The 12,219-nt window shown below is 35.4% G+C and overlaps 2 protein-coding genes across 2 annotated transcripts; both read left to right on the top strand.

Moving 5' to 3' along the window:
• Positions 1-5,356: 5,356 nt before the first annotated feature.
• Triagg1_2396 (uncharacterized protein) lies at positions 5,357-6,115 on the top strand (the record flags this gene model as incomplete). Its single annotated transcript, XM_062896572.1, has 1 exon — positions 5,357-6,115. The coding sequence occupies one exon, from the start codon at positions 5,357-5,359 to the stop codon at positions 6,113-6,115; it is 759 nt and encodes a 252-aa protein (XP_062758608.1).
• A 2,470-nt stretch (positions 6,116-8,585) lies between these two features.
• Triagg1_2395 (uncharacterized protein) lies at positions 8,586-9,227 on the top strand (the record flags this gene model as incomplete). Its single annotated transcript, XM_062896571.1, has 1 exon — positions 8,586-9,227. The coding sequence occupies one exon, from the start codon at positions 8,586-8,588 to the stop codon at positions 9,225-9,227; it is 642 nt and encodes a 213-aa protein (XP_062758607.1).
• Positions 9,228-12,219: the final 2,992 nt, after the last annotated feature.

The following is a 12,219-nucleotide window of genomic DNA, read 5'->3' as shown; positions in this document are numbered from 1 at the left end:
TAAAAAACTTTAACTAATTATTAACTATTACTAACTTAATAATATTATTATTAAAAATAAAACCCTATTACTATTAATTAATAAAATTAAAGAATATCTTACTAAAATAAATTACTTTACTATACTTAACTTAACTAAAGCTTATAAACTTACTTATATAAAAGCAGAAGATAAATAAAAAACTACTTTTTAAATATAATATAATCTTTATAAATACTTAATTATACTACAAGGGCTTACTAACGCCTCTGCGTTATTCTAAAAGTAAATTAATTATATATTAAAAGTATATTTAAATAACTTTATTATTATATATATTAATAATATTCTTATTTTCTTAAGAACTCTTAAAAAATATTAAAAATATATTTATTAAGTATTATAAACCCTCTAAAACACTAATTTACTAATTAACCCTAAGAAATATTAATTTTATATATAAAAAGTAGAATTTTTTAAATATATTATTATACCTAAAGAAATTTAAATAAACCCTAAGAAAATTAAAGTAATTAAAAATTAAGAACCCTTAAATAATATTAAGGAAGTATAAAGTTTTCTAGGACTTATTAATTACTACTAATAGTTTATAAAAAACTTTACTAAAATTACTACGCTATTAATAAACCTTACTAAAAAGAATTAAAAATTTCTATAAAGCCCTAATATTAATACTATTTTTAAATAACTTAAAAATATTATAATTTTTAAACTAATACTTATTATATTTAATCTTAATAAACTAATTATAATTAAAACAAATACCTTAAATTTTACTATTAATAAATAAATTAATTAGCTAGACTAAAATAGAAAACTAAAACTTATTATATTTTTCTCTAAGAAATTATATAAATTAGTATTATAATACTTTATTTATAATAAGGAATTTATAGCTATTATTATTATATTTAAATACTAAAAATATTACTACTTTAAAAATATATATAAAATTAAGGTTTATATTAACTATAAGAATATTATATTTTTTATAATAACTTAATAATTATTTAGAAAATAAGTTAGATATTTTAAGTTTCTAGCTATATTTAATTATAAAATAATCTATTATAAAAAATTTAAAAATAGCTGCGCTAATACTCTTAGCTAAAGGCTTAATTATTTCTAAGAAATACTAGATTTTATTATATAAGTCTTATAGCTTAATAAGTAAAAAGCCCTAGAGTAAAAATAAATTAACCTTATTTTTAAGGTTAAAGAAAATAATTTACTTTTAATAAAAATTATAAAATATATTAAACTTTAGGAATAAAAATAATTTCCTAAAGGTATTATAATAAAATTAAAATATTTTATACTTAATAATAAAATATAAATACTTAAAGAATTATATATAAAAAATAGTTACTTATATTTATAAATATAAACTATATAGTTATAAAGGAATTACTAAAATTATATAATAAGTTTAATAATATTATAAGTTTAAAGAAATTAAGTAATAGGTAAAGGAAGTAGTTATATACTATATTATATATAGAAAAACAAAAGATAGTTAATATCTGCCCTATAGTAAGTTATAACTATTACTTATACTAAAATTACTATAAGAATTAGTTATTTTTAACTATATTATATATTTACTACTTTCTAAAGACCTAATTATAGGATTTAAGTATAATAGTATTTTTATTATTATTAATAAGCTTTTTAAAAAAACCTATTTTATTTTTAATAAAAAAATTAACTTAACTAAAGACTAAGCTTATATTTATATAAAATATATAAAAAGTAAATATAAAGTACTAGGAGAAATAATTTTTAATTAAAAATCTACTTATATATTATACTTTTAGTAAGTACTTATAGCTTACCTTAGGATTAACTATAAACTTAGTATTACCTACTACCTATAGACTAATAAATAAATAAAGTAATTAAACTAAATTATTAAAGTATATTTAAGAAGCTATATTAACCTAGCTTAGAATAACTAGGTTATAAACCTATTAATAGCTTAACTATACTATAATAGTATTAAGTTAGAATTAATAAAGGTAATACCCTTTTATATAAACTATAGCTTTATTTTATAAATATACTAACCCCTAAGATAAAAACTATATACTAAGAAAGTAAGAATATATATAAAAAATATAAAGAAACTTTATAAAAAATTATAAAAATAACTTAAATTTATTTATAAATATATAAGTAAATATATAAACTAAAGAAGGATTAAAAAACTAAATCTTTAGGAAAGAGATATAGTTTACCTACTTTAATATATATAAGGCAAAAAGCTTTTTAATATTAAAATAAATAGATTAAGTAATAAATTTAACTACTATAAGCTTAGACTTTATAAAATTTTAAAGAAAATTAAGGAAGTAAACTATAAGCTTAAACTACCTAAGATTATTAAATTATACCCTATTTTTTATATTTTTTTACTAAAAAAAGTATTAATAAATAAAAATACTAAAAAAATTATTTATAATAAAATTACTATAAAAGTAGTTAAAGAAAAATATAAAGTTAAAATAATTATTACTACTAGGCCTAGCCTTAATAAATAATAAAAATAATATAAATACTTTATAAAATAAAAAAGCTATAATAAAAGTAAAAATATATAAAAACCTATTAGTAACTTTAACTACTTAAAAGTAACTTTAAATAATTTCCTTATAAAAATAGAATTTAGAATAGAATAATTAACTAAAAAATACTAAATAAAAATAAAATTAATTAAGAGGATAATAAAAAAATATCCTTTAATAATATAAGAGTACCTAAATTTAAGAACTTTAAACTAATATTAAAAAAAGGCTAATTATTAATAAAAAACTCTTACTATATAATACTATCTTATATATTAATTACCTTTATACTTTAATTAAAAACTTAGTTACTATACTTTTTTACTTTTTATTTTAACTTATATACCTTTTATAACTAGGCTAAAGTTTTTATTATATATTACTAATACTTAATAAACTAATCTACTGCTTTATACTTTTTAATATTATACTTTTTATAATTCCGCCTTAACTAAGCTATTAGAAATAATTAGTAAAGAAAGCTAAAATAATTTTAAAAATAAATTTATAAAAATTTATAATAGTATTACTATTATATATTTTTTTTATTAAAATATATTACTAATACTTAATAAAGTAAATACTAAACTTATACTTTTTACTAATATTTATATTTTTATAATAAGAATATAGTATTATAGCTATACCTATAGTATTTATTTACTTTAATAACTTAAAATAAGCTTAATCTGCGCGCTTTTTATCCTTAGAAGGATAAGAAAAAGACTAAGAATAAGTCTTAGAATTTTAAAAAACTAATATTATATTAATACTTATAAGTAAGGGGTTAATAAGAATAAGTTAAAATTTATAAATAAGGAATAAAAAGATATATTATATACTAAGGATTAAAATAGTATAATTATAAAATAAAGCGTAGGACTATTATAACTAGCCTTAAGGATAAAACTAATAGAAGGGGGATATTATATTATATTCTAAATGCTTTATAGTTGCCTAATTAATACATACTTAAATTAACTATAGACTAATTTACTAATAAAAAATAAGTTAATATAGGTTACTTATTAATCTTTAGTAACCTATAATATAAGTTAATATAAGTTACTTATTAACTTTTATTAATTTAATAATATTAACTAAATATATAAGATTTAGTTATTATACTCTTTAGATAATTTAAATAGTTAGTTATTAATATAGTAATAAGATTAATCTCTGTATTTAACCTATTAGCTATATAATAAGATTACCTAATTTATATCCTACTGCCTTTGTTAATATAAATTATAACTAGTTTATTACCTTAAGAACTACCCTATATTATTTAGTATAGACTGGTCTATTATATATAACTAAGTTTTTTATATAAAACTTATATATAACTTTTTAAAACTTAAAGTAGGTTTTTCTTATATCTTTATTAATAAAATTTAATAAAGGTTTATAATTATATTTTTTTATATATAAATTATATAAAAACCTTAAATATATTTATTTTATTAGTTATATAACTTATAAAATCTTTAAGTGAAGTCTTTTTATAATTATAACTTAAGGGATTACTAAATATAAGTTTTCAAAAATAAATATATAAAATAAAGTATATAATTACTTTATAATATTTTTTAAATAATTTTTATTTAATTTAATTTAACTGTTTTTTTATAAGTGAAGTTAGTAGTAGTTTTAGAGAATTCTGGTACACGGGCCATTTAGTGCGGCGCACAGGCCACTGCGGTTCAAATAGGAATACAATACAGCGCAAATAGGATAACTCATTACATGTAGGTATAAAGTAGCTATCTACAAGTTTACGCCAATGGACAAAGAGCAAAGATTGCCTTATAACTGTTGCCGTTTGCAAAGGGCAGTCTAAGCCCGTCCGAAAAGCCATTGTGAAGTCGGTTGCCTCTAAGGGCTAAGCCAATAGTAGCACACAGCAATCTCATAATGATCATGACAATGGAAAAAAGTAGCGCTATTGAGAACAAACAGAAGAGTCTCGCTAGACCGTCAGTGCTAGTCAGTCACGAAGAAGCTCCATTCTATCTATGATTATGGATTACCTCGATAATCCTCTTGAAATAACGAATTCATAGTCCATCTTCATCAACTACTACTATGGTTGATACATGGTATAATGCGTAGCTACGGATGCCGGAAACATCAACATCATACGCGTTACTACTGCGAATGGCCAAAACCAGCTCCTGTGGGCACGATGTAACCTGCCACTTGAATCGAAGGGCGAAGCCGCTAGACGACAGCCCTGTTGGGAATTGTCAGCTCTTTTTTCCACCAATTTCATGCGTTGCGGAAGCCCGCGTGGAAGCAATCAAATAACAAAACACTGCCGGCAACAGACTCGTATTCGTCCGGGCGATCGGCCACCAACACTAACACGAGCTTCCGTTTCCATCCTAATGCTACCTGTCATATCCCCCAGACGGCCGTTCTTCGGTCGGGTTCTTTAAGACTCTGAATCTGGAAAGTCTGTCTGATTGTCACGCTGAAACGGAGTAATGGTGCCGGGTCCCTTGCGTTTTGAGCATTTGCAGGTTTCATGGCGGCTTAGGATCAGCCCTGATGTTTCCGAACGTGGCAGGTCAGTCAATCAATACCTGTCACCGCCTTCCGACCATTCCAGCAAGATCTGCAGAGGTTGTAATAGAAGTACAGTAATAGAAGTATCGCGAGAGCCTCGTTTACGTTCCGGGCTAGCGAGAGCCGGATGGATGTGAATAAATAGGGAGCTTAGGATGGCTGTAGTTAGTTGTAGATTGGCACAGTTCAACTCATCCATCATCTTACAATCAACTATATTCACAATGACTTCGTCATCTCGCTTCATCCAAGTGGCTCTGGCCGTCACCATTGCCAGACTAGCATCCGCCCAGACAAACCCAAACGCACAAGGCGCTTGCGCAAAAACAACAGGCGGTTCAAATGCATGCGGTCCCAACGGTTCCGAAGCCTGGCTTAACACTGGCCTTGATGGCGATGGTTGGAATCCGCCCTTCTTGGACATCAACAGTCTGTCACACATCAGCCTGTCAGACTACTATAATGGCGTCGGTGCACCTTGCCGACAGTATGACCAGTACTTCCAGTCGTCCGGCCAGAAGTACAACATCGATCCCGCCATCTTGGCCTTCATTGCCATGCAGGAGTCTTCTTGCAACGCTGATGAGGGCGGCCCAACTCCCGGCCTGATGCAGTGCGATCCTGGAAACTGCCAGAACGGCCAGAGCAGCTGCCAGTATCCCATCCAGGACAATGTCGATTGCGGTGCCTGGGTTCTTCGGGGTGCCCTTAATAACACGGGCGGCAATGCTGTCCACGCTCTGGGCTCATACAATGGATGGTACACGGCTAGTGATGGCACTGGACTCAACGGCGGCAGAGGAATTACGCAGGACTATCCCTGCTCTCAGGAAGGGAGGAATCACGGAGATCCCCAGAATCTCAACTATCTCCACGAGACGCTCAATGGATGGTTCCTGGGCTACGACATGTACGGTTCTGACGCAAATCTCGATGGATCTTACAGATGCACGGGAAGCTGTAGCGACGGTGGTCTATGTTAGATGATGATATACGAAGGGATACGCTGGCAGTAGAATAGACCATGAATGTATCTGACCTAATCATATCGTACATATATTCAAGACATGACAATTATTATCACGTTTAGTTTGTTATTAATCCCAAATCACCACGAGGTTGAAGAATGCAGTGAAGCCATCGTCGCCAAGGTTACTTCCAGTAACTAGGATACCAACCAGTATATTCCCAGTCTAGAATTGCAGCGACCTTGAATGACCGCGAAAATTCTCCATCATTACTGAAGCTCCTTTCTTCTTTGACAAGAATGTTCCTGCGCTTTAGATCAGAATACGTGAATACGACAGAATGACCCTGCAACGCTTCCGATAAAGGACGATGAAAATCTTCAGTCATCCAAGCACGTTTGCCATATGACTCCCAGTTCTTCTTCGAACGCAATACAAGTGCATTGCAAATTCCTTCTCCGTAGAAAATGTAGCTAGCGATGAGTGAATGGCCATATAGACACTCCAGAGAAACATGCTGGTGGTGGTGACTGCCGCAAGCCATTGAACGCTTATCGTAATTGGTCAACGATGGGCGATTTTTCAATACTCTGACAGAGAGGGCCAGATTGTACGAAGCTGTTGGCCGGACATATATTCCATAATAATATAAAGCTTTTGCTCTTCACGATACTTGGCGTAAAGGCGTGGAGCGGGTACCTTTTTTACCCTTTCTAAAAGAAGCAGTGCGCATCCTTCGTTTCCGTATACTTTGGGTCCGTATTTCAAGACAAAAATCCCACCAATCGAGACTGTTCGCGGCGGACGTGTGTTGAAATGATTCGGAAGCTCAGTTGATGCTACTTCGATCTATATCGTTGTTGGCAGAGGTGCGGGTAACTTAATTTGGTTGCGAGTCTAAGGAAGAGCAGGGATGATCTCCGGCAAGTCCTTTATTTAGTAGCTCTAGAAAGGCATATGAATGATTCCTTGGAATTGCTTAGTGAACTCAGTTGAGCGGCGATTCGGCTTACTTTTATAATCGAGGTCAAGTGACAGTGGGGCTCAGCGAATTATAACAAGATCGTCCATGTTACCTGGTAGTTCCACTGTCCTGTACTGGATATTGAGAGCCCATTGAATGTTTATATGCCACTTCTCACCGGATAGTTGCCTTGGACTACATCCACGGATCCCTAGTAGTAATTTTCTTCTGGGGGTGGGGGTAGTTTATTTCTTATAATTAGGAGAAAAGATTTTATAAATTACATTCATTATTCATACTATTATAAAATACGTTAGATTACTATATACATTCTCTATTAAAAAAAGCCCCTGTTATGGCCTGGTCCTGTTGTAGCAGTGATTCTTTTATAGCTGGTCGATTCTGCCAGATTGATGGCTAAACATTGCGTTGATCGCCCAATCTTTTGCCTGGGGACAGTTTGAGAGCAGTGTCACTAATAGTTGACCATGCAGGCCCGCAGCTTGGTAGAGAAAAGCCTGAGACGATTCACAAATGATCGAGAATCTGAACATGGACTGGGCACCACCATACGACGAGGCAAGATTTACCGCTGAAACAATCTTTGTTGACAGCGGGAGGAGCCTTCTATCATTCGACAGGGAATGGGTTTGCGAAAACAGAAGGAGCAGAGCATGTCGGGTACGGAACCATTAGATAAAATATAAGACATAAAAACTAAGCTCCCGTGAGCGTTGAGAGAAAAGATTTCGTCACAGTAGCACATATGACGGCTCGATACGATAACGAAGTAGCACAGACTGGCTTACAACTGAGTCGGTGTGTAAAGAAATACGCTACCGTACAATGGCCTTCGGGATCAGGCAGACGGAGGGGGATAACATGTCGCAAGTTGTAACCCAACACACATAGCTATGCACCTCTTGGGTAGGACCAAGGCAGCCATTTTATCCCGACTATATACACAAGGTAGTACATATAGTAAAACCTTCATGAATACTTACTAAGGTATCCGATATTGAGGTGGTACGCAGCAGACCCCTCAATTGCATGGCACTCTAGACGAAACCCATTGACGACCTTGACTTATATCACGGCAGAGAGGCAGGCGAATAAGCCGGTTAGCAATGGAGTGATGAGTGAAAAGTGAGCCATCCCTGCTGGATACTTGCGTTGTTGAACCACCCTGAGAGGACCACGATTACTGGAGTCAGCCTCCCAAATATAAATCATGCCTATATAAAGATGCAGTCTCTACGCTTTCTGGATAGCTTGCCTGGCCAGCCGTTGGTAATTCACTGCGATCAAGGCCGATGCAGGCACAGCACTTTTATCCCACATACCCCTTATTCCTTCTGCGAAGAGAAATCATTATCCTGGAAGCCAACCGTATACTCTAGTACGGGAACAGAACATTATATAAGAGTTTCGAGTAAGTTCTCTCTACATGTGTATCTCACGTCCGCAGCTTGACTCGTATAGTGCTGCTAACTGGAAAAGTTTGGTGCTATATTCTCCATCATGCAGAACATTAAAGAGCTGCCTACTGAGGAGCTGTTTATCCGAATCCTGGATATCCTCGACTTTGAAAGAAACAGAGGGCGTCTGGTAAAGTATTTAGACGCCCAGTCAGCACCAGAGTCATACGCTGTCAACTTTTGGGCCTACGTTTTCAAGCTTATCTTTGCCGGGGATACTTATTCCATTGATCATGAAGTCCCCCCGGGGAAGTACAACACTCGGCGGCGTATCGACTTGGTCGTGGAAGAACTCATGGAAAGGCAGTTCAAACTGAAATTTCAGGCCATTCTTTTTGCCGAAGGAAAGAAGAACAATGCTTCGGAGAATGACCTTACTATCGCTGAATCTCAGGCTTGGACTGGTGCTGAGGAGTTTTATCAGCTGGGTGAAGGAGCCCCGCAGGCCTTGGCAATGACTTTTTATGGTACCCGTGCAAGGTTCTGGTTGTTTGACCACGACAGGCTTGATACTATGCTTGAAGAAGTCCTGCCACTGGTCCAAGGAGGAAAGAGTACGTATCTCGATATCAGAGCCAACAAAAGGGCATTTGCATCAATCTTTGCAGCTATTATCAAGAATTCCATCCCAGATCTCTTCACGGCTAAACAGATAGCGGAAAGCATAAATAGGCAGCAGGTGTGATAGCCTGGCTGTAATTTATTAGGACCAACAAGCCTTCACAATCGAATGATACTTGATGAGATTGACCATCGATTATATCGAGCACGCAGATTCAACTGGGTCTAGGAAGTTCGGAAATATCCCATAGAGAGCTAGTGATTAACATGGCTTTGCTACAATTGTTTGCAAGAGCAAAATTGTGCAATCTGTTAAGAGTTCCTGCACATTGCCCTTGGCTGGTGAAACCTACATACAGGTACATACCTAGGTAACTTCAATGTTTAGAGGTAAGAATCGCGTATTGCGTATCGGGCAAGGCGATGCGGGGCGCTATATGTTACATGTATCTTTGAGATTGGCGCGGCAGGGATAGATATTGTTTGCTGATCAAGGGAACGCAGCGACATCCTCCAACCTTCATCCTTCATCCTTCAGAAATGCGCCATCACATCGTCTTCTGATTCACGAGGCTTTGGCAACTGGCTTGAGTTGTAGACCAGCGCCCTACTTCCTCAGTGCTAGTAATTACCACTGAGCTAACGTCGTCATGTTTCGCCCATCATAGCACAACAACCTACTATACGGACAGCTCCAAGACCTTTGACAACATGGAAGCCCTGCAACCCGGCGATGAGGCACTACACATATGCATCCATCCCCAGTGTGGTGCTTGTGGACAACTTCTTCTACCCGGTGATCGTATTTGCGCACGTAAGCAAATATGCCTGTGCTTCCAGAATGGAACATGTCGCTAACACGTACAGTGTTATTTAGCCATACCTTGTGCCAAGTATATGACGCGCGCAAGTTTTCTCGCAACGGATATGCTGAGCAATCGACAAAAGATGATATTGTATTCTGCAAGAAACCAGGCTGCTCTCTATGCCTTGGTGTGGAGGAGAGCGCAACAATGCATATAGATTGCTTTGACTTGTGCTGTCGAATGTTGAAAAATTATAGGCACCGACACGACCTTGGAAATGACGCTTTCAAGGACGGTTTTAGGCGCTTATGGCTCGCGGCAACATGGAGATATGCTTGGAGGACTATGGCGCCTCTTAAATTGCTTGGCAGTAGTTTTACAAACCCTCCTCCAGACATGATAAGAAAACTATGTGGTTTTCGCAAAACATTTCCTCCTGAAATCGCCAGGATGATACAGAGCCATTCGCCATCTAGCCTCGTCTGGAGATTATGTTCTACACTTGAGTTTATGGAGGAACTGGATTCAGCCAAGATGCATGAAGCCGTCACCTGCTCGCTTTCTAAAGTGCTGCGTTGGTCTCGTGGGAGCCCCCCCCAAGTTTCTCGGGAGCAAACAGACTGTTGGCCCTTATGTTCGTTTAATAATAGATCCTCGGGTCATTCACTCTATAGAAAGGATATCTAGATCTTCGGCAAATAAGGCAATCCATGCCTCCAGTCACCCTCGCGTGTTCATACTAGAACTCGCAGAGGCAATGAAAACAATCGAGGTGGAATTTCAGGTATGTGTATTAATATGTTTTCTGATACCACACATATCTATCAGTTCTCGAACACAAGGTTAAATTGGTTATCCGCTAACTTTCTCAGCTTGGGATGGGTCGACTGCATATTCCAATACCATCAAATATCAACATCTGGAGCGCGCCGGTGCACATACCAGACTTTCTCCATCATCAAAGTACTGAGCGCGATACACCTTTATCCATGTCTCCGTCCTCACGGTTCGTCGCCACCAATCTAGATCCACGCCATTGTACAGGAATCTCCTTTTTTATGAGAGGCCCGAACATAATTAGTATACATGGACACAGCAACGAAGGCTTGCCTTCTTCCGAGATATTTGACTATTACACTCGTTTCACACGTGGGCCCTCATTTGGGTCTATATACCCCTAACAGCCGCAGAGAAGATCAACGCAATCGGTGTCAGGAGTGCCGCTTTAAACTCCGCGCCAAACTCTATTACTGTAGGTGTTGAGGCATTCTTTACTGGTCCAAGTTGGCTCTAATAATGTGTAGTTGCAGATGAAATCTGGACAATCTATAATTGGTATTTCACCAAGCAATACGTCGATCTTTGAAGCGTCATATACGATGACGGAACAACATCCTACGCTTATCCACGACATTCCGCGCGTGGGTCCTATCTCATCGATTAGAGTTAATACTACCCCTGAGATTATAAACCACGGTACATCGACAGACGAGCAACCCGTCCCTGGTGCCTACTTTTCTTCCGCGTCGTTAGATAATGTTTCCAACGTTTGTGTCTTTAATGATGCTTCAACCAAACTCTGCAAAGGCATATTGATCGAGTACAACAATGGTTTGAAGAGAGCCCTGGGGCAATGCCGCCTAGGCTTAGATTTAGTCCAAAGGTACAGTCAGCCATTACATCTCTCATATGCCATTACTACGTATAAACCATTACGTGAATATTATGGGGAATTGCCGAAAAGTGTGCATGTTACTTTCGACCCCCTAGATAACCTCTGTCACGATAAAGAGCTGAAGTGGGAGCATCACAAGATGAGAGGCCAACTCTGCTTTTGGTTTACAACACGTGAAGTTATTCTACAAGTTTCTCAAGATTAGGCACCTTTTATTTCCTTTCTTTCTAAATACCTAGAACTTTAGCTAGCATCGAACAGTTATTATGAAGTTTGAGAGCTACCCTGTTCGACTATTCTTATTCGGTTGGTGTTACGATCCGGTCAATTGAAATCCTAGCATGTAATCCCTCGTCAATAATTGGATCCGGCAAAACGACTGTTGTAGTTGTGATTATTGGCATCACGCCTTCTTCGATTTGGCTTTATGTCATGGCGGGTCGTAATAGCCCATATCTAATGAGCGGGAATGGCCTGCTCATACATCGACCTATGTGTCGACTTTCGGTCAATATCCCAATACACGTAATTCCTCCGCGCTGGAACCACCATACTGCAAGGTACACGTAATTCCGTCGTGTGCAAAGATTGATCTGGCTATTATTAGAACACAACAGCCAGCCAAAGCTCATTGC

The sequence above is a fragment of the Trichoderma aggressivum genome, assembly GCF_033847375.1.
Source record: "Trichoderma aggressivum f. europaeum strain CBS 100526 chromosome Unknown scaffold_006, whole genome shotgun sequence".
Classification (NCBI taxonomy): Eukaryota; Fungi; Ascomycota; class Sordariomycetes; order Hypocreales; family Hypocreaceae; genus Trichoderma; species Trichoderma aggressivum.
Note: the sequence above shows the minus strand (reverse complement) of the source record. Positions and strands in the feature narration are given on the sequence as shown.